Raw genomic sequence first — 23,073 nt, forward strand, 5'->3', positions numbered from 1 at the left:
AGAGGAGAGGTGTTATTTCAGTGAAACTGTGGACCTGACACGTCACGGAATTCAAGGGATGCTCGGATACATTTTTAATTCAAGTTGACAGCACATACGCATTTTGTTGTTTCCATAATCCAGTGAAAATGAACGCACCAACGATATCAGTACAAAAATAACAGGAGAGTTCAACCTTTACTTTTACTATGCTGTGATCTTTGAAGATTAATTAAATGTAGGAGTTAGTGGTATGTTTAAAAAATGATTACAGGATCAACAGTTTTCTTGTATGATATTCTGTTCTGCGAACATTTAATATTTTTCTTGAGCTTCTTCACGCGGAAAAGAGCCACATGTATTTTTCCATCTTCTTCGTTTGTTTTTGTGTGTGTTTAAAACACCGAACGTTCCAATGTGGTTACGTTCAAACTGACATTTTGACAGCAACTCAAAAATTTAGCGGATTAATCCTGTGCTTTTAAATATGAAAAAGTTTTCGCTGAAAGCAGTCCTGAATACGTGATGAGTGTGGGAAAGAAAAGACAGCGTTAAAAGCACACTCCTCGCCGTCAACACAATTCCCCCTCACTAACAGACTTAGACCTGCTGAGGCTTGTACATGGGATGAGACCATCTCTCCACTAGGTCATGTACCAAACATCAACAGCCGGTGTAACACGAGAAAATTACTCCCACGAGATTTTTACTCCGGAGTAAACATTTCGTACAAAAAAGTTACTCCCTTTACGAAAAAAGCACTCCCCCATTGCACGAGAAAATTACTCCCCAAGACAGGTGAGTTCCGAGTAAACATTTCGTACAAAAATGTTACTCCTCTGACGAATAAATAACGAATAAATTACTTCACCCCAACACGAGCAATTTAACTTCCCATGCCAGGTGTACGAAATTTTTACTCCCTTGTCCCCTGTTAGTCTTGGTGGAAGGAGGGTAGCGCGACATTCGTGTGCGCGATATCACTTATTGGCATTATCCCTTCGCCCGCATCCCATTTTTGCGTACGAGATTTTTACTGGAAGTAAAAAGAATGGGGAGTAAAAATTTCGTGGAGGGAGTAATTTTTTCGTGCCTTGGGGAGTTCTTTTCTCGTACGAAAAGTGTACTCGGAGTAAGAATTTCGTACGAAATATTTACTCCGGAGTAATTTTTTCGTGGAGTAAAAATTTCGTGTTACACCGGGATGCTTTTTGTACTGGTTGGTCCGGTGTCAGAATAATGTGACTGGGTGAGACACGAAGCCTGTGGTGCGACTTCTGTCTTGTGTGTGGCGCACGTTATATGTCAAAGCAGCACCGCCCTGATATGGCCCTAATTCGTGGTCGGCTGGGCGTTAAGCAAACAAACAAACAAACAAACAAATGCTTTTTGTGCAGAATGGGGATTTTTTTTATGAATTCGCAGTCAGGGATTTTGGTGTGTCCGTACCCCATGTAAAAAAATAAAAAATAATAATAATAATAATCCTGGCCAGTTGTGAGATAGCTAGTTTTGACAGGAACGACTATGTCTTTAACACGAACTCGGAAAGAAAACATTTTTGATTGACTTGAGCTTGTTGGGGACAAAATGGATTCGGAAATGTTTGCGGTTAGGCCAGTTGAGGAGGTCGAGTCCTGTGTGTTTGTTTAATGGACGGTTTTATTGGAGGTGTTGACAGAAATCATAAACCAAGCCCATCATGAATTACAACGGAGATGAGCGATCAAACTGCCTGCAACTTTTATCTGATGTTTCGCACCTCATTGTTCGGCACAAGGCTAATCGGCCGTTAAAATTGTATTTATTTTGAGATTTGATACGGGCAGTTTGTGACAAGTCTGAACAAGTACCCAAGAGGGGTAGGGGTCGGTTGGAAGGGGGGGGGGGGTTGTGGTGGGCACTCCATTGGAGACTGAGCGGATGCGAGACTAAATAGCGGTGGTGTTGTGGAGCGCATTTAATATCAACTTGTTGAAGTAGATCTTTATAGTTATATGGAAAGTACTGAATAGTCCACAAATAGTGCATTTGTTTTGTGGGTTTAGGACAGACATTGTTGGAGTCAGGGTGAGGTTAAAGGGGAGGGGGGGGGGGGGAAGTTGTGTTGGCTTCAGAAATAAGTGCTACCCAAATGGCCTCGTGTTTCTGACTGTGTGCGATTCGTGTGTGCGCGTCAGTGCGTGGAAGCGTGCAAGAGTGTGTGTCAGTTTATGCGTATGTTTTTGTGCGCGCGTGTGTGTATGTGTACGTGTTTGCTTCGATATGTGTGTGTCTGTGCGTGAGTATGTGCGTGTGTGTACGTGCGTACGTGACATTTCTCAGGAGAAGAAACTTTTTATCATTGGCTTATGTCTCGGGGTGCACACAATTAGTGTTGTCTTTTTCCAAATTCAGCTCCCGTATCTGCTAAAGTTTTCATCGTATGCCTTCGTGATGCAACATTGCCTGAATAAACAGACATTGTTGCCAGGTAGCTTGCTGGCATATTCTCCACAGACCGTATACATGCCAACAGCAAGGTGTACGCTTTCGACATCATTTTTCTTTCACTTGTAATCACCATTCCCGGTATTTAGTTTACACATGTGTGTATGTGTTCAGCGCTTTTAGTTTGTTTATTTGTATGTATATTTTCCTGTGTGTGGTTGTGTGCACTGTTGGGTGGTAGGGGGTTACATATTACCTATACTAAAGTGTGCACATTCTTGTACACATAACGTGCATGGACTGTTTTAGAAGTTGACCAGGCATCGCCTTTCTTTCTGCAAGTTACTTCTTTTTGTATGTATTTCTTTTTTTCTTCTTCTTCTTCCTCTTCTCTCTCTCTCTCTCTCTCTCTCTCTCTCTCTCTCTCTCTCTCTCTCTCTCTCTCTCTCTCTCTCTCTCTCTCTCTCTCTCTCTCTCTCTCTCTCTCTCTCTCACTCTCTCTCTCTCTCTCTCTCGTTTCTTTTTTTCTTTTCTTTTCTTTTCTTCCGTCCTTCCTTTGTTTCTCTCTTTCTTGGCATATTTTTGCTAGAGGGATGTTAATATGATCTAGGTGTTACTTAGAGTGTCTTTACTTGCAGACCAGAAGCACCCTATTTCAAATTCATTGTGTATTTTTTCTTTACATTTTATTCTCTCTTTTGTATGTGCTGTTCCTTTAGGCATGCCCTTTGTGTCTAAACTTGCAGACCAAAATCACCATATTGTAAATAATTTCTTTACATTGTTTCTGTCTTCTTTGTGTAGATGCTGTTGGAAGCGGCCCGAGATGTGCTGGCGGGCTGGCTGGACAAGAAGTATGGGTCAGGCGTGACGGAGAACGCCATCTTCTCTGACCTGCCCAAGAAGTGGGAACAAGAGTTCCACAATGACATGGACAGTCTGCAGGTAATAGGTGGTCCAGACACTGGTGGTACAGGATGGTAAAACTTCTGGCGATTGTTATTGATGGGTTGGGTGGGTGTGTGTGGTTATTTTTTTTTTTTTTGGGGGGGGGGGAGGGGTTGTAACTATTTCCGTTCTTTTTTTGTTCTTTTTTTGGGGGGGGGTTATTGTTTCTTGTGTGTGTCTTTCTTTCTTGCTTTTTGTTGTTGATTTTGTTGTTTTCTCTAATTGCTAAATCAAGCTTAATGGATAATATCGTACTAATGAATTTGACTAGTTTAGGTTAAGGTTGGTTTTTTTTGTTAATTTATTTGTTGGGGTTGCCATCTTTTGTTTCGTTTAGTACTTTTTTTAATGGATGGCCCGTTTTGATTTTTATGTTTCTGGAGGCTTTCCTTTGTGGGTTCATTTGCTTAGATTTCATTGTTAATATGTTTAGTTATTTTTTTCAATTTTCTTATTCTTTCCTTTTATTGTTTTCCTTTTTTTTTAAACAGTATTTTTTTTCATGTCAGTGGTGCAGCCATTCCAAAATCAGTTAAAGCAGCTTTCCCGATCTCCTTATCCATCGTTATTGAAGTAAAATGTCCAGTTGCAATTTCTTTCAAGAAAAAAAGGGAAAATAATTTGGATAAGTGAAATATCTTTACAGTTATGATAGAAAAAAGCTGTCATAATATTTTTTTTTTCTTGTAGATTAGAAATGAAAACAAGGTTAGAAGTAAGTGAGGCAGAGATTCAGTAAAGTTTTGCACTTACCTTTGGTAAAATTTTAATATGCAGTATGTGTGCATTTTGGGTTAAGATATGCCTTCTTTCATCCCAGTTTTACCTGGAGCACATCTTAAAGTAATAATGAGATTTTTAAATATCCAGCAGATCATTTCGAATATGATTCTGTGAGACAGCAAATAAAGGGTGGTGAGCTGCTACCTATGATTTTAACAGAGCTGACTATACCCATTTCAAAGAAAGTACGCGTAATACATAAACTTAACAAAGTTTTATTGAAAGTAAATTTTTTGATAATTGTCCAAGCTGGGTTTTTTTGGGGGAGAGGTTTGTTTTTCTTCTTTATTTTTCAGCGTTTATGTAGTTGCAGTCTTCAACATTACACGGCTAAAGATGATGTATCAATTAACTGTAAATAATTAACTGGCACAGGAATAGATGACTGAAATTATGAAGTTAAATAGATTTGTTAACGCGCCATGCAGGCAATGCAGATGTATAATATCATATTAAGCCTATACAGCTGTAGTCAATTTGATTTTATATATCAGAGCAACCCATATATCAATGATAAAACAAGAAACTAATGATCTGGGAAATTAGGTGTATAAAAGAAAGAATGTAGAGAAGTAAACGAATAGTTACAGATAAATAAAATCTTCAAAAAGAAGTAAGGCTGATCATGTGAAGTATATTAAGAAATAAGGTCAATAAATAAATTGCATTATAATCAATCAATCAATTAATTAGTTAATTTATTTAATGAATGAATTGAAAACAATCTGGTATTATAAACTTCAAACTGCCAAGCAAAAAGAAAAAAGGATTGTGACTCCAAAGTAAAAGTGCTTCAGCTGTTTGAACGTCGCTTGCAAGCCTAACGCTCATTGGTTAAAAGTCTAATTGACTGGTTAGCCAATAGCATATTCTGCAAACAAAATTGTGATCTGCAGACACATCTCTTCATTTGCTGTCATTCCATCACAATTTTTTTTTTGTATGTTAGATTTTATTTAACATTTTTATGGTCAATCTAATGCAGGTTTTAGCCTTCTTTAAGAGATAGTTGAGGTGGGGTTTTTCCAGACTGTTCCTCTGTGTTCAAAAATCATCTTATCAACATCTGATTAAGATTATTAATGAGATGAAAGGAGAAAATGAATATTTATGAGCTTTCCACATCTATTCATCACAGAAGTTGTTCTTTAATTACATGCCTCACGCCTCGTGATCATGACCGCGCTCAGTAGGCCATGGGACTTTTCGGTCATCGGTTAACTCCCTTCGGACAACTTTTTGCCATTGGCGAATTGAAACGCACGCTTTGAGCTCACCGACGTAATGACAGATATGCATTAGATCGGTACTGCATGAAAGAACGCAATTTCTACGCCGATTAATTGCTGTTGGAAAGTTATAAGTTCATTTCGTGCAATCGAAACCTTATTTGGGAGGTCTTTAATCCGATTGGACGAGTCCCAGTGGTGTGATGCCCCATGCTGCGATATGATTGGTGGAGACTGTTGGGGCAACATGACATGCCTCAAATGCATTGCCAACCCTCTGATGGCTTGCCTTGTCCTCCGTGTTCCGAACGACCTGCAAATCTCGGCTTTCGCATTTTGATGAAAGACACGCGCTTCTGATAAATTTCACATGTTTCGGAAGCCGGGTGGCGCGCTTATTGCTTGGCAAGGGAGCTTTGAACCGAGGTTGGACCCGGCACATGTTGGAATTAGTTTCGATCGCTTTTCTTCGGTCTCCGGTCCTAAGAGCTAGATTTTTGAAGCCGGAAGCTATCTAGGAGTTTCGCAAAGTTTTGGCGTAGAAAAGAACTTTTCTCATTTGACAGCAGCAAGTCATTCTGATTGGTTTATCGCCGAAAGGAAGAAAGAAAGCCTCAGGTTCCTGTCTAGAATGAAAAATCGCGTCGAAAAAAGTGCTTTTTGATCTATATGACTTTTTTTTTTTTTTGATTGGTTTACTTTATTTTAGTTATTTTATTTTTTTGACATTGCCCAGCATTTTTCCTTTTTTTTTTTTTTTTTTTTGCACCTTGAGTCTTTTGGTCCTTTTTTTCCCCTCGTATATCAAGTCTTCAGCCAGTGATTGGGGCCGTGTTCATTGGATTGTTGTTTGATTATTTATTTATTTATTTATTTATTTATTTGTTTCCACTTCAATTAAAATAATTGTTTTGTGTGTGTATTTCTGGCTGCATATGTGGCTGTCGTTTTTTTCCTTAAGATTTTAGTTTAATTTATTTCTTTTAAGTTATTAAAAACAAGATATTCTCCTTTTTTAGGTTACTTGTTTTACACTCAGAAGTTATTTAGTAACTTCTTACAAATTACTGCTATGTCTCTATACTGCTATACTCTGATTGTGTTTTGTTTTTCCGTGTCAAGGTTTTTTTCATCTCACTTATTATTGTTTCCTGTGTAGATTTTTTTCCAATTCTAGTAGTAATAAAAATAAGACTTGATGATACACTAAGACTTGATGATACACTAAGATGATACACTAAGACTTGATGATACACTAAGACTTGATGATACACTAAGACTTGATGATACACTAAGACTTGATGATACACTAAGACTTGATGATACACTAAGACTTGATGATACACTAAGACTTGATGATACACTAAGACTTGATGATACACTACAAAGTCATATTTGATTTAATAACCATTCTCATTATTATCTTTGTGCAAGCATTTATTAATCACACAAGTTTTATCACAGTTTCCGCACCCCCACCGCTGTGCAGATGCTAAAGGTTTTATTTAAGTTTCTTGTTTCATTCAACAGTATTACATTTGTTTATTTTCTATTTGTAGCATTGGGATGTCCAGGATTTTAGTGGGTTTTTGTTTTAGATTTAAACCAATATAATGTTATTCAAAATGTAAGAAGTACTCTTTGTTATAGCAATAGGTTGTGTCCTACAAGATCAAAATGGAACACAGTGTTTTTTATTGATCAACCTGCTTCTCTTTGTGTTCAGTACCCGAGATTTTTTTCCCACTGCATGCAATTTCCATTGTGAAGGATTGAACCCTATTTTAATATTTTTTCTCTCATCATGCGATTTCCACAGCAGAGTTAAGAACCTATTTTAATACTTTTCTCTACGATGGTTTCCCCTCGACATGCAGTTTTCCCAACGGAGTTTAAAGAACCTATTTTAATATTTTTTAATCTGGCTTAATCCCCCTCACCTTCATGTGTGCTTCAGGTACTCCCGGCCGACGTCCTGACAAGAGTGAGCGAGTATATCCCAGAAGTCATCGCCTACGTGCAAAAAATCATCGACAACGGCTACGGGCGAGTGCTTTTATTCGTGTGCACGTGTGCATAAGATTCAAATCTGTCACCTCACTTTCACCTGTCATAAGCTGAAAAGCGCGCTTTCTGACGCGCGGTGTGTGGGCTTTGAAATCCCTGCTGGTGTGTGTGTGTAGCTTCTGTGTATCGAGCCGGCCCCCAGCTCCGGTCATTGTGTCCACTCAAGTGTGCTTTTCAGAGAGGGCACAAAATTTTGCATTATTTTCTCCTTTTTTTTTCTCCTCTTGCTAAAATTATTTCCAGGGAGGGCTGTTTGGTGGGAATGACATAAGTGCTTGATTTGACTTCAAGAATTTAAAAATTATCTTTCGTTGAGTGAGCATAGGTACAAATATTCATTTAATCTCTCAACTGTTTTTGTCAATGCGATCTCCTCCTGTGAAAATGATTTTAAGGGAAGGAAGGAGATGGTTGTAGAATTCTACTAGGTTTAGGTTTGAATAGTTCAAGAACTTGTGCTCATGCATAATTATCATATCAGTTTTTGATTAGTTAAGTAAAATATTAATGTTGTCCCTAATTTTCAGTTCTGTTGCAATTTATGGTTAATCTGTAAGATAGCAAACCCTTTTTGTTTTTAACCATTAGAAAATAATAAATAAATGATAAAAATAGTAATGATAATAATTAGAAGAAAATAAAGAAGAATGTACGGTATTTTCATGAAAATTGCAAAGAGCCAAAAAGTTATGCTCGAGGAAATGTTTATAATCTTCAAGGGTGAATGCATAAAGGAATCCAATTTTTCTTTGCCTAAATAATTCCCATCCGAATATGTCTTGAACAAATATAAACAGTGACAGCAAAACACAATGAACAATATTTCACAAATGTTTTGGAAGCGCACAGGAAAACAGAATGAAACAGAGACGTGTGGGCCTAACCCCTGCAACAGAACAATCCGTGTCACAATCAGACACACACACACGCACAATAGAATCTCCTGCCAAAAACTGCACCTGGATTGGTGAAAAAGACATGAAACCAGAAATGAGACCAGAAATCAACCGGAACACAGGAGGAAAAGAAGTAAGAAGACCAGAAATCAAAAAGCCAGCAGGAAAAGCAAGCACACACAGATGTCTGAATTAAAAAAAAATCTGAACAGCGAAATCGGAAAAGATGGTTTCTAGTGCAGAGGAAATTGTGCAAGATGTTTGGTCTGGCGTGGCCATAAAGGGGGCTTTAACTAGTGAGGTGGAGAAAATGAAATTGAGCGGAAATATTGTTTGACTAGGCCTTTCACTGGGAGGGCTCCTTTTCAGCTTTCGGCACAATAAGTTTCCTTTTAATCCCTTTTCACTCCTTTCAAGGGGGGGCAGGGGACTTTTCTATCTCCAAGCCCACACACACACACGGTTGAAGTGATCGGATGTTGATTCTGCATGCCGATCTTCTCCCGAGCTCTCATCCTCTTCGGTTTTTTTAAGTCCGTTCTATCTTTCTCACCCGTTTCCGTAATGAGCTGAGACGTTTTTAAGCCATTCAAAAATTGTTGTAAATGTTTGTACTTTTTCTTTCTCCTTTTGTTGGAAAATGTTTTGGGAACTGCATGCCTTCTAAAATTGCTAATCTCAGGTTTAAGTTAAAAAAATTCATCAGATGTATTTCTGTCATGGAATAATTTTCTTTCTTTATAATTATTATTCATTATGAAATGATTTAATAATTTATTTATTTATTTATTTATTTGTTTGTTTATTTATTTATTTATTTATTCATTTATTTATTTATTTATTCATTTATTTATTTATTTGTTTGTTTATTTATTTATTTATTTATTCATTTATTTATTTATTTACCTATGTTTTAATTTATAACAATGAATTATTTACTTTCATGGGATTTTTGTGCACATGAACATATGAATTTGTTGTATGAATTCAAATGTTTTTGATTTATTTCAATTTGTAAGCATGATTTATTTATTTATTTATCTTTTATTGATTAATCTATCTATTCTGATTTATTTTAATTGGTACGTCTGATTGATTTAATCATACATTTATTTGTTTATTCATATATTTATTTATTTATTTATTTATTTATTCATTTGTCTTCATTTCATTTGTTTCCTTCAATTTTGCCAACTCATTTTATCTTCTGAGTCGGTTTCTATAAATGACGTTCACGTCTTTCCAGCCTCGCAACTCTAAATCTCAAGCAAGCCATTTTCTCACACCCTCCAACTCCTCTTTTCCTCTTTCTGTCCCTTTCCCCCCTACTCTGTCAGATATTCCCTGGGTCCAAATTAAAACTGCTCAGGTGTTGAGATGTCCTGTCCTTTGTCAGGCGCACACAATGATCATTTGTCTGCTTTTCAAACCCCCAAAGCTGGGGAGATGTTGTGGAGGAGCTTTGGCGCACTGAGACCGGTGGCCGGCAGTGAAAAGACACACTGCTTTCTTGCCCTTCTTGCCCTCTTGCCGGCTTATCAGGACTCCGAACTGAAAGAAATCGCGCTTTTGTCCTTTTTCAGCATTTGGCCACTTTGGCAAAAATGTCGAAGACAAAATGTATTAGTTAGTTTTTGTTGAGTCCTCATTACTGTTTGTTTCCTCATTTTTATTAAGAAATTATATTTTTTTTCCCTTCACTTTTTCTTTTTTTCTTTCTTTTTTTTTTCCAGCTCCCAATTTGTGTCTTTTGTATGTACTGATACCCCCCGCGGGTTAGGGGGAAGAATTTACCCGATGCTCCCCAGCATGTCGTAAGAGGCGACTAACAGATTCTGTCTCTTCTTTTACCCTTGTTAAGTGTTTCTTGTATAGAATATAGTCAATGTTTGTAAAGATTTTAGTCAAGCAGTATGTAAGAAATGTTAAGTCGTTTGTACTGGAAACTTGCATTCTCCCAGTAAGGTAATATATTGTACTACGTTGCAAGCCCCTGGAGCAATTTTTTGATTAGTGCTTTTGTGAACAAGAAACAATTAACAAGTGGCTCTATCCCATCTCCCCCCCTTTCCCCGCCGCGATATAACCTTCGTGGTTGAAAACGACGTTAAACACCAAATAAAGAAAGTATGTACTGATCATCTATCATTAAATCTTTTTCTGTACTGCTGAAACTGTCCAAATGTGTGCACTTCATAGTGTGCTGGTTTAACTTTTTATAAAACTTATAATGATATATGTGGCTTGAATGCAAATGTATAACACTTGTGGTATGACATTGGTTTTTTTTCTACATGGGAAGGAAAGGCAGTCAGCTTAACATTTCTAGTATGTCAGTGACGCAAGTTCATCTTTGAAAGGAATAAAATCTATGTTAAGCAGACATGGCAACACCACTCCCTTCAACCATGGGTGAACGCCTGCATGCACGATAAAATTTTCTGTAGTAAAATCTGCCAGAAACAGATAAAACATCAGAGAACTAAACTCACAAGGGAACACACACACAAACGCTCTATAGCTCAATAGAGGCTAACATTTTACGGCATTCCACTCGATCGCATGTTCGCTCGAATTAACAACGAAAATCTTGTATTCCGAGATCAAAGCTAAACAGCAGCAACAAAAATCTGCAGTCTGGCTTTTATAAATTTCGTAAACATTGTATTGCCTTTTTCTCTGATCTTTGCCTCTCAAAGCTATATCATTTGTCATTCGATACGCTTGGCTAGAACACCAAAGACCACCTCCATAAAATGTGCTCTTGAGTTGTTCACATTTTTTTAAATATTATTATATCTGAGCTTTGTTGTTTGTGCAGCTACGAGAGTCAAGGCTCGGTGTACTTCGACACTGTGGGGTTCGACAGCAAGGGGGATCACCATTATGCCAAGCTTGTACCTGAAGCGTACGGCGACAAGAAAGCGCTGTCTGAAGGAGAAGGTAAGATCTTGTTGAATTTTAATATTTGTTATGGCTACGTACTATTTTGTTCTTTTCTGAACAAGATGAAGACACACACATGGAAAAATGCACATACACACACACACAGGCACGAGCATGCACAGGAGAAAAAAAATAGGATTGAACTTTATATATATTTTGCCTTTTGAGACACTTCCTTGATTTCACTCAGCAACAGACTCAAATTGTAAAAAAAAAAAAAAGAGCAAATGTGTAAATCTTTCGTGGTTTTTTTTATGTTTTTTTTTATCAAAGCTTTGTTTGGTGGGTTGTTTTTTTCTCGTTTTGGCTAAACACTAGATGACCTCTCTCCTAACCTATAATGAAACTAACAGAAGAAAAATGTAGGTTAAGTTGTAGAGCTGGCAAAAACATTTCTACATTCACACTCTGTGTGTGTTTCTTTGTGTGCCATTGTTTGTGTGATTACATGTGCAACATTTATATCGCTCTGTACGTGTGTGTCTGTCTGTCTGTCTGTGTGTTGTGTGTGTGTGTGCCTGTCTGTGTGTGTGTGTGTGTGTGCCTGTCTGTGATTACATGTGCACAATTTATATCTGTACATGCGTGCATGCCTGTGTTCATGCATATGTGTGTGTGTTTGAACAGGTGAGCTGAGCCTGACGGGACAAGGAGAGAAGAGGAGCGCCAATGACTTTGCGCTGTGGAAAGCATCAAAACCTGGAGAACCCTCGTGGGACTCCCCCTGGGGAAAGGTATGCTGGAGTTGTGGGTCTACATGCCGTTTTACACATTCTCTACCCCCCCCCCCCCCCCCCCTTCCTTTCCTTCTTCTTTTTCTGTACAGTTTTGTTTTGGTAAAAGAACAAGTTGAAATTTATGGCAGAAAAATAGCTTCTGTTGTGTGAGTGCATTCCAGATTTGTTTTCCCTTCTTACATTCTTGACAAAAAATATCTTTTTGAAACTTAAGTGCTATTTTCAGATCATGCTTGAAAACGAAACACTACTGAGATATTCTAAACTCTTTCTTTTGCTTTAACGAAACTGAAAATAAAAAAAGAACGACAAACTACAATCTCCAACTTCTTTATTTCCATGGGTGATTAATGAAACTGGCCCTAGATTTGTTGTCACGTTGTATTTATGAGAAACACAAAGTATATGCTTACATATTCATAAAAATACACAATTGTTATGACAGGGGCGTCCAGGCTGGCATATTGAGTGCTCGGCAATGGCCAGCTGCATTCTGGGAGACTCTATGGACATCCACTCTGGCGGCTTTGATCTGAAGTTTCCACATCATGACAACGAACTCGCTCAAGCAGAGGTGTGTATATTTGCATATATAAGGAGCTTTACTTTGTCCTTATTGCCTCATAGAGTGGAATCGCACCCCTTTTAAAACAAGCACACATGCCCTCACCCCCCCCTCCACACACACACACACACACACACCACACCACTGCCAGCCCCATTTGAGATCTTGACTCATTAGATTATCTGTTCTTAAATGATTGTAAATCTGCTTGCATTTTAAGATTGTCTAGTTTTTCTAATATTTCTGGCAGTCTTGAGAACCTTTACAACTTTGTTCAGAAAAGTCTTGGGAATGTCAGGCATGAAGCAGCCACTGGCAAACGAATAAACTCCCATCCCACTCATCCCACTCATCCCACCAGTCTCTATTCTTGCAGACATTTACCTTGGCTGGAATCTCATTTTTAACTGCAATTTTTAGTTTTTGTGATCTAAGGGACGTAAATCTTACCGGCGAGTGTCATGTCATTATGACATGGGTGTGCGGTTATGTCCCTTGACTTCACACCCAGTTGGACTGAGATTCTTTGTCCGTGATGATCACGTAAAACACATGGATGTAGTTGTTGAACTAAATGCATAATAATCAGTACAGTTGTTCAGTGTGTGTAACATTAAAACACATGGATGTAGTTGTTGAACTAAATGCATAATAATCAGTACAGTTGTTCAGTGTGTGTAACATTAAAACACATGGATGTAGTTGTTGAACTAAATGCATAATAATCAGTGCAGTTGTTCAGTGTGTGTAACATTAAAACACATGGGTGTAGTTGTTGAACTAAATGCATAATAATCAGTACAGTTGTTCAGTGTATGTAACATTAAAAAACATGGATGTATAGTTGTTGAACTAAATGCATAATAATCAGAACAGTTGTTCAGTGTATGTAACATTAAAAAACATGGATGTATAGTTATTGAACTAAATGCATAATAATCAGTGCAGTTGTTCAGTGTGTGTAACATTAAAACACATGGGTGTAGTTGTTGAACTAAATGCATAATAATCAGTGCAGTTGTTCAGTGTATGTAACATTAAAACGAAAATTCCAAGAGTATTCACAACACATACAAACCCAGCAGAGTTATTTTCGGAACCCATCTGTTGCTTGAGGTCTGCAGAGCTAGACAGACACAATTTTAGTGTGAGCACCTACTTCTTCTTCTTCTTCTGCGTTCGTGGGCTGAAACTCCCACGTACACTTTGCACGAGTGGAATTTTACGTGTATGACAGTTTTTTACCCCGCCATTTAGGCAGCCATACGCCGTTTTCGGAGGAAGCATGCTGGGTATTTTCGTGTTTCTATAACCCACCGAACTCTGACATGGATTACAGGATCTTTTTCGTGCGCACTTGGTCTTGTGCTTGCGTGTACACACGGGGGTGTTCGGACACTGAGGAGAGTCTGCACACAAAGTTGACTCTGAGAAATAAATATCTCGCCGAACGTGGGGACGAACTCACGCTGACAGCGGCCAACTGGATACAAATCCAGCACGCTACCGACTGAGCTACATCCCCGCCCTGTGAGCACCTACAATTCTCAACCCCTCAATCTGTCCTATCCTCCCAGGCGCACTATGAGAATGACCACTGGGTGCGCTACTTCCTGCACACCGGCCACCTGACCATCGAGGGCTGCAAGATGTCCAAGTCGCTCAAGAACTTTGTCACCATCAAGGACGCCTTGACGCGCTACACGGCGCGACAGGTCCGTCTGCTGTTCCTGCTACACGCCTGGAAGGACACACTAGACTATGGAGAGAAAACTATGGAGATCGCCCTGGAGTATGAGAAACATCTCTCTGTAAGTGCTGACACACGTATTTATATCCTTGTTGATTATGACGAGGACAGTTACACTTTGAATCTTGAATAGTGCACAGTTTCTGTCTTTCTTTCTGTCTTTCTTTCTTTCTTTCTTTCTTTCTCTGAGGATTGTTTGTTTATTTATATTGTTAGGTTGTTGTTTTTTGTTTGTTTTGGTTTTTTTAGTTATGGATTTAGGTGGGGTTACTTTGGAATCTGTTTACGTCAAGGTGCGGATGGATCGAGCCCGATTTGTTGCCAATTCTGTCTTTTCTTATTTCTGGAATGCTTTGATAGATGTTTGCAGCAGTTGCGTAGTCGTGGCATCAATCTCTTCATCTTGGTATTATCAAAAACTTGCTGCCTTTAAGTAGTTGACATTATACATCTATGTGCGTTTTGATTTTGTGCATTGCTTTGTGCACGAGAGAGAGACATGCAGACACACGCACACACACAAGCACGCATGCACGCACGCATGCACGCACGCATGCACACACACATACACACACACTCAAACAAGAACCCTTTACAAGCACAGCAGCTAACGCCTGACTCATGCTTTGTGTGAAATCTTGCAGGAGTTCTTCTTGACGGTGAAGGACATCATGAGAACGACTCCTGCCTCTGGCATCGAGGCCTGGGACAAGTGGAACCCAGAGGAGGTGGCTTTTAACAACAGGTGGGTACCTGAAAAGATCCAATGAAAAGGATAACGTACTGAGAACACAAGACAAACGCTCCTGGTTCTTTACACTCCTTGCTTATCGTTATTTTGTATTTTGATCACTTGCAAAAATGCAGCATACTGGTATCACTTGTTACTGATTTTCAGTGAATAATCAGGCATTTTGGTTTTCCCTGCAGATTTGTAATAATCAAAGCTTCACAGATAAGCTGTACTGTCAATAAGATTTTGAACGGGTAAAAAAGATAACTAGTTTGCCTAAAAGGGATCAAAAGGCACAGTATCAATATCAAATCTCTAGGGGGCCACTTATAGGATGGCTGTGACGTTTGTGTATGATGGCAGTGCAAATATGCATATCTGTGAAGCTTTGACTTTTACATAGTGATTTGAATAATGTGTACTGCCATGCAGATCTCATGCTGAACAGTTTGAAATGTCCTTGAATCAGTCAGTGTTTGAGCTAGCTAGGCCAGCTGGTAATAAGAATTGTTTAAAAGCCAAAATGAAATTGATGTGGCTGCATGGATATTAAAAGCCAAGTTATTTGTGTACATTTCTGTTCTCAAATTATGTCCCTTGATGCACAAGGGATTTTACCCAGTTACTTCCCTTCCTTACGACCACCCAGAGGGTGCAAAATTTGTCTGAAGACACAAAAAACTCGAGGAAACTGCAGCATTGAGGGTTTGTCTTGCATCCAGGATCTGTGTAGAATTTTTTGTTTGATTTTGAAATAGAGTTTAGAATAAGTTAGGTCAAATATTGCATTGGACAATGGTATTGGTCAAAAGATGAAATTGATTGGGATGGTATTTAAACATTTCTCATATCACATGTTAATACACCCCTTCGGAGTTTCGAGTGCGCATGCGCGGCTAGTCACATTTTTGGCGGCAGGGGGCGCTCCGTTGTACCAAACACACTCGAGATCCATTCCGCTTAAATCATGAAACTATCGTGGGACAAAAACCACAGAAATATCAAAGAGATAAGAGCTTACGAGGGAAAATTTGAACGCAATCGGCAATGTACCTCTTCTGAAGACCTCGTGTTTGGTACAATTTGCAATCCCAGCATGCAATGCGCGGACTCTCGCCTGAGACTCCGAAAGGGTGTATTGAGACAGTTTTGTCTTTTGCCATGCATTATGGTGCTTTGTTTCTGCCCACAGGTTTCTCCAGAAAAAGCAAGCTGTTTATGAGGCTCTGTGCGGTGAGTGTAACTCTGTTTACATGTGTGTGAGGAAGAGAAATGCATAGAATTATTTGATCAAAGTAACTACAGTAAAACCTGCGAGCAAAGGACACCCTTGGGGAACCTTGCCACTGTCCTTTGTACAAAGGTGTCCTTTCTTTTGAATATGAATGCGCAGACATTTTTTGGGAAGAAAAAAAACAGCCAAATAGTTTTATTCTAAACTGTGCATTACATGTAGTCATACAGAAAGTGACAAAGAAAACAAGTTCAACATGCAACATGTATGTACAAAACCAGAATCAGTCTGGCTTGGTTCAGACGCACATCTTCAGAATGCTACTCAAGTTCATGACAGCTGTCAGCATTTCAGGGTGAACGGAGAACGAGCGAGAGAGAGAACGAGCGAGAGGGAGGGAGAGAGAGAGAGAGAGAGAGAGAGAGAGAGAGAGAGAACGACTGAGCGAGAGAGAGAGAGAGAGAGAACAGAGAACGAGCGATAGCGAGAACGAGCAAGAGAGAGAGAGAGAGAACGACTAAGCGAGAGAGAGAGAGAGAGAGAGAACGACTGAGCGAGAGAGAGAGAGGACGAGCGAGAGAGAGAACGAGCGAGAGAGAGAAAGAGGTGCAATCGGTTTCTTATCTGAAGCAATGGGCCATTCACGGGAATATTCTTTGATCGAGCTCTCGAAAACCACTCGAAGAGTTCGCCGTTCAATTTCTTTATCACATCGACTCTTTCTTCTAAAGTCAGAAATTTCCGTTTTGACACGATGAGACCGCGATCGACGAAGGATGAGACGAAGATGCATCACAGTACAGAAAGTAGAAACCCTAACTTGTTTTTGTTTGTGAGTTCAGTTTAATTCACGGCATCGACCAATGAGCGTGCACCATACAAAAAATCAATCTTTCAAGTGCTGTCGTTGGCTTACAAAATAAGCTTCTCGCGCGTTCACATCGCCAGCGAGAATTTGCAGAACCAAGATGGCGGACCGTTGTTGACAGGTAACGAACCAAATCGGGACCAAAAAAGAGTGTCCGCGTCCGCGCCTTTGAGGTGTCCGCTCTTTTAAGGTGTTTTTGAGTGTAAAATACATCCGTCCTCACTTGAAGTGTCCGTTATGCAAAGGTGTCCGCCGAATTAAGGGTCCGCTGGATGCAGGTTTTACTGTAAAGACAAACATGTTGCATTTGATTATCTGAAGTTAGAAATTGTGCTAGGCCTAATATTTATCGCCCTTATATTTTACGCTACAGTCAGAGTAGTAAACAGCCGTAAAACCACACTAATTGTGCCTACGAGCGTATGTGGAAGTCACATCCGGCAAATACCGAAGAGAAGAATCATGCTCTCTTCTTTTTTTTGGGGGGGGTGGGGGGGTGAGATTAGGCCTTGGAGAGAAAGATGTATGTGTGGAGGTGGGTAGTTCCACTGTATCTGTAAATTGTACGGCAATGCTAAGAGCTGTTTTGTTTTCAGACTCCATCGACACCCGGACCGCCCTGGAGCACGTCAGAGAGCTGGTGACAGCCGGCAATTCCTACATCGCTCAGGCACGTGCAGCAAAGCGTCGTCCCAATCGCCGTCTGCTGGAGAACGTTGCCATCTACATCACTGACCTTTTCAAGGTGAACAACGCTGATGGGTTTTGTTTGTTATTGGACTAATTAGAGATGGGCTGAGTGGAAGTGTGAGGGGGATCGTTGTGTTTGTTATTGGACTAATTAGAGATGGGCTGAGTGGAAGGGTGAGGGGGATCGTTGTGTTTGCTTCTGGTGTAAAGCATGCAGGGCAAAATGAATGTAAACAGCCACAAGGAACAATGGTACAGGAATCTTCCTGCTAAACTCATTCAACATAATATTCATCTCCAGTTAGCTTACTTTTACTCGAGTGTATTTCTTTTGTGCACAATACAGAGGCTTTGGCTATATGTTATGTTGTTAGTACGGTACAACCCCCTCACCCCCCCTTTTAAGACCTTGCGCTGTCAGATTTTCAGTTCATCACATCTGTCAGGTTACCTCCATTATAAGACTCCCTCCTTTGTTGTAAGGCCCCGGGCGGGGATGTAGCTCAGTCGGTAGCGCGCTGGATTTGTATCCAGTTGGCCGCTGTCAGCGTGAGTTCGTCCCCACGTTCGGCGAGAGATTTATTTCTCAGAGTCAACTTTGTGTGCAGACTCTCCTCGGTGTCCGAACACCCCCGTGTGTACACGCAAGCACAAGACCAAGTGCGCACGAAAAAGATCCTGTAATCCATGTCAGAGTTCGGTGGGTTATAGAAACACGAAAATACCCAGCATGCTTCCTCCGAAAAAACGGCGTATGGCTGCCTAAATGGCGGGGTAAAAAACGGTCATACACGTAAAATTCCACTCGTGCAAAAAAACACGAGTGTACGTGGGAGTTTCAGCCCACGAACGCAGAAGAAGAAGATGAAGTTGTAAGGCCGGATTTTCTCACATTATTAGAGGTCTCAAAAGAGGAGTTGCACAGAATGTACCCACAGCTACCAACGCATGATCAATTTTGCTAGGAAGTGGGTAGTGAATGAGTGCAATATTGTGTATTCATCGAATGATCTTTGTGGTGCAGGTGTTTGGCGCCGTACCACGTGACCAGTCCATTGGATTCCCTCAGGGAACCGCAGGGCAGAGCGGAAACGTGAGTTTGACTGTTTTGCCGTTTCCACATGGGCTCCCCAAACTGTTCGACCTCAAGTCCTGTACGCGCTAGAAGCCAACAAATACATACCAGAAATACATGGAAGGGGTCCTGCCACGCACTAAACTGGAAAAGTGCATGCCAGGACTCATTAAATAGAGAGGTTTAGATCCACGACGTGTAGCCAAGATGTGTACATGTAGCTATGATGTCACACATTTTAGAAAATCGGTCCAGATTCTCCACACCTGAAACTGCACAACGCGAAGCAGACAATCTAGCCGCAGTCAGTCAATTTAATGAAAGAACAGCCTGTCCAAACTTATATCTGATATTTCTCACTGTGTTGTGTATACACGCCACACGTGTGCCTGAAAGCGAGTTACTATTATTTGGACAAATTCACGATTCACTCTGACTAAATTATGGGCAGAAATGCCTTCTCTCTTAGGTGCGGCTTATTCTTGGTGTCTTTGTGGAATTCAGTTGTTTTGGAGAATCTGACAATCTGTAAATCTTATCAGGAATTAAGTAAAAAGTATTTCATGTGTTAATACATGTTTGCTTCTTTGCCATTTTAGTCATTTGTATGATGCACTCTCTGTGTGTGTGTGGAGGGGGGGGGGCTAGTTTTTTTTATAATGCTCTGTTGTTGACATTTGTCAGCAGTTTTCTTGCATTGTCAGTGCTCCATTTACATTTAACCTAGGATCTGAAAGCCACCCTATAATAATTACTTCTGTAACAATGATAGAACATTCCTGTTGTGTTGTTGCTACAGCTGGAGGAAACAGTGATGCCATACCTGTCGACCTTCTCCAAGTTCAGAGATGAGGTGCGCCAGTCTGCCCGCGAGCTCAAAGGTAAGCACTTATCTAATTTGTACACAAAACATGATGTTCTAAATAAGGTACGGTAAGGTAATTTCATATAGTCCCATCAGGTTATCCCTCAAGGAACTCTGGAAATATTAACTCTGTCCAGTTTGTATGGCTTGTGAAAGAGTGAATACTTTTACTTTTATTGAGGAAGATCGACTGTCCACACATGTTTTAGACACAGTCCTTGCAAGTGACTAGCTGGCCTGTAATATCAATAGGCGCCTTGCCCTGTCGGCCTGTGCCGCCAAATCGCGCGATAAATCTGCGTTAACTTGCGTGGCCTTGCGAGATCTGCCGCAAAATGCGGGCATGTCCGGATAGCTTTGTGAGAGGTTGCGTTTCAATGCGGACACTTCGCCTTGAAAATTGTGAATGTTCAATGTGAACAGTGTGCTGCAGCAATGATAGCCGCGAGAATAATCCTAAAGTTCGTTCAAAGTACCCAAGCATGGCCCGTGCACAAAGGAAAGGCGATCGAGTTTAAAAAAATAAAAATTTTAACACAAGCCAGAGAACACCAGCGCTTGTGAGAGCAAAACATTTGCCCGCAGGGAAGTGAACCTTCCTTATCTTTCGCACCGGAGAGCTATTCAAGCGGGGTATTGTGCAAGTTGGCTATTGGGAAAGCTTGATATATCGCTTGAAAGGACTTGTTATTTATTGAGACAGCAGAGATTTCTTATGAAACTGAGTGTCATTTTTTGTCATGTATTGTGTGCATACTTCAGCTATACATGTCAGGGCAGTTGAAACACAGTGGTACCTGTGATGAAAGGAGAGGTAAATTTACAGATAATCTGAGAAAGCACGATCTTTAAAAGGGAGAAGTTTTAAATTAGGCCTTACGTGGCAGGTATCACTGTATTGTTTGCTTGTCAGACTCGCTGAAGGAATTAGCTGAATACTGTTGGCTTGTCTCATGCCAGTAGCTCGACTCCACTTGCGCTACTTCCACAAGCCCGAGATCCCACAGGCAATGACATCCACTAGAGCGACATTCTACTAGCGTGACATTCTGACATTCCACGGGCCCAACTTCCACTAGCGCAACATCACTTTAGCACAATAACCACTGACAAGTGCCAGTGTGATTTGACCACACACTATCACGAAGCGTGTGTTTTGGTTTGTGTTTTGGAGTGTGTGTGGTTTGTGTTTTGGAGTGTGTGTGGTTTGTGTTTTGGAGTGTGTGTGTTTTGGAGTGTGTGTGGTTTGTGTTTTGGAGTGTGTGGTTTGTGTGTGTCCTTGAGCTGAAAAGAGAATAACCGTGCACGCTACAAGTTCCCTCTGTTATTCATCCACCCATTCCCTCCACTTTTTGATGTGCAGCTGCCCCCATCCTGAAAGTGTGCGACGAGGTGCGCGACACGGTGCTGCCCAACCTGGGGGTGAGACTGGAGGACGTGGAGGGTCAGCCCAGCGTCATCAAGCTGGTCGACAAGGACACGCTGCTCAAGGAACGCGAGGAGAAATTCAAGGTACGATGGAACCCCCTTTCTTACACAGCAAATCAGGTCTTAACATGGAGGGTGTTTTAAATTGGGGAGTCTTGAAAAGGGGGTTCCATGGTAGTTTTGTTTGTTGTGGGTCAACCCAAGGGGAAGATTACATGTCTGGGTGGCCGAGTGGTAACGCACTTGCCTCGGAAGCGAGAGGTTGCGAGTTCGACCCTGGGTCAGGGCGTTAGCAATTTTCTCCCCCCTTTCCTAACCTAGGTGGTGGGTTCAAGTGCTAGTCTTTCGGATGAGACGAAAAACCGAGGTCCCTTCGTGTACGCTACATTGGGGTGTGCACGTTAAAGATCCCACGGTTGACAAAAGGGTCTTTCCTGGCAAAAATTGTATAGGCATACCTAAAAATGTCCACCAAATACCCGTGTGACTTGGAATAAAGGCCGTGAAAGGTGAATGCTCGCCCTAATAGGCTTGAGGTTTGCTGGCCGATGTGAATGCGTGATATATTGTGTAAAATATTCCATCTCACACGCAGAAATTAATATGTAAAGCGCATTGAGCATATATATGATTATGCGCTATAGCAAATGTCCATTATTATTATTATTATTATGTACATGTACATACATTACCGTAGTTTGCATTTTATTTTTGTTTTAATTGTTTTTGTTGTTGTTTTGTGTTTTTTTTTACCCTGTCCAAATGAGCAGATTGCGCTTTCAATCTTCCCACAGCTGTACTTCATCTTAGCAGGATTTTAATCTGAATCATTCTCGTCTCATTCAGGGACCATGGAATTACAGGACCACACAGGATCAACTGCTACTTCAACAGCTTAGTTCAAACCAATTACTCATCATTGTTAACATTTTTTTCTTCATTTGTTTGCAGCAAGAGGAAGCAAAGAGAAGAGAAAAGGAGGAGAAGAAGAAGGCACAAGAAGCAGCTAAAGTATGTAGACATGAAACGGTATTAGTGTGTGTGTGTGTGTGTATGTGTGAGTGAGTGCATGTATTTGTACGTGCATTAGGGTGTGGGTGTGTGTGTGTGAGATTGAGAGAGAGAGAGATTTCTTCAATATATTGAGTATTGCAGGGGGGGGGGGGGGGGGTTTCTGGGGTTTCAGCCATAAAAATTTGTTTTTTGTTTTTTTGGGTGTTGTTGTTGGGGAGCAATGATCATCCTCAGAATGCACCATTTTGCATCCTTTTCTTCAAAATTTTCTGGGGGGGCATGCCCCCGGACCCCCCTAGCAAGCTATGCGCTTCGCACCGTCAGCTCGGCGGTTCGCGCCTTCACACCCATATCTTCACAATATACTTTTGGAACCGCCCCCCCCCCCCCATAAAATGAACTGATCCGCCCCTGTATTGGCTTCAGGAACGTCTGCAAAAGCAGAAAAGCACAATTGTTACTGAAACTTTCCTACTTGATGACAGTGTTAGCTATGTTAGTCACACAATTACATCACTTTGTAGATTTTTGATTTTTTTCTGATGGTATGAGATTGTGTCCTTGTTTTGAACTTGTCCAGATGTGTCAAAAGTACATTTATACAGCAAACTCCCCATTGCTCCTGCTGTTACTGACAAGAATCATCTTGCTGACTTGCGTGGATTATAATGTAACCAGCACTGTGGGTATTTGTCATGTGTTTGTGTTCAATTTCATTTGCAGGCGGAGAAGGATGCCCAAAAGAAGATCCCTCCTTCACAGCTGTTCACCGGACAGACCGAAAAATATTCCAAGTTTGATGATAAGGTAAGACTGTCTGTTTGTTTCTCTCTCTC

General features: G+C 40.5%; 1 protein-coding gene and 1 long non-coding RNA gene across 2 annotated transcripts in view; one reads left to right on the forward strand and one right to left on the reverse strand.

The window, feature by feature from the left end:
- LOC138970797 (cysteine--tRNA ligase, cytoplasmic-like) overlaps positions 1-23,073 on the forward strand; it is a 173,912-nt gene that overhangs the window by 147,726 nt on the left and 3,113 nt on the right. Inside the window, exons 7-20 of the mRNA XM_070343332.1 lie at positions 3,214-3,354; positions 7,327-7,415; positions 11,154-11,275; positions 11,906-12,012; positions 12,461-12,589; positions 14,158-14,391; positions 14,975-15,075; positions 16,256-16,296; positions 17,762-17,910; positions 18,880-18,948; positions 19,730-19,811; positions 21,159-21,307; positions 22,175-22,234; positions 22,961-23,044. Coding sequence (XP_070199433.1) covers positions 3,214-3,354; positions 7,327-7,415; positions 11,154-11,275; positions 11,906-12,012; positions 12,461-12,589; positions 14,158-14,391; positions 14,975-15,075; positions 16,256-16,296; positions 17,762-17,910; positions 18,880-18,948; positions 19,730-19,811; positions 21,159-21,307; positions 22,175-22,234; positions 22,961-23,044 — 1,557 coding nt within the window. The remainder of the gene's footprint in view (positions 1-3,213; positions 3,355-7,326; positions 7,416-11,153; positions 11,276-11,905; positions 12,013-12,460; positions 12,590-14,157; positions 14,392-14,974; positions 15,076-16,255; positions 16,297-17,761; positions 17,911-18,879; positions 18,949-19,729; positions 19,812-21,158; positions 21,308-22,174; positions 22,235-22,960; positions 23,045-23,073) is intronic.
- LOC138970801 (uncharacterized) overlaps positions 1-23,073 on the reverse strand; it is a 101,992-nt gene that overhangs the window by 63,985 nt on the left and 14,934 nt on the right. The window lies entirely within an intron of this gene.

Source organism: Littorina saxatilis, linkage group LG7 (assembly GCF_037325665.1).
Source record: "Littorina saxatilis isolate snail1 linkage group LG7, US_GU_Lsax_2.0, whole genome shotgun sequence".
Taxonomy (NCBI): domain Eukaryota; kingdom Metazoa; phylum Mollusca; class Gastropoda; order Littorinimorpha; family Littorinidae; genus Littorina; species Littorina saxatilis.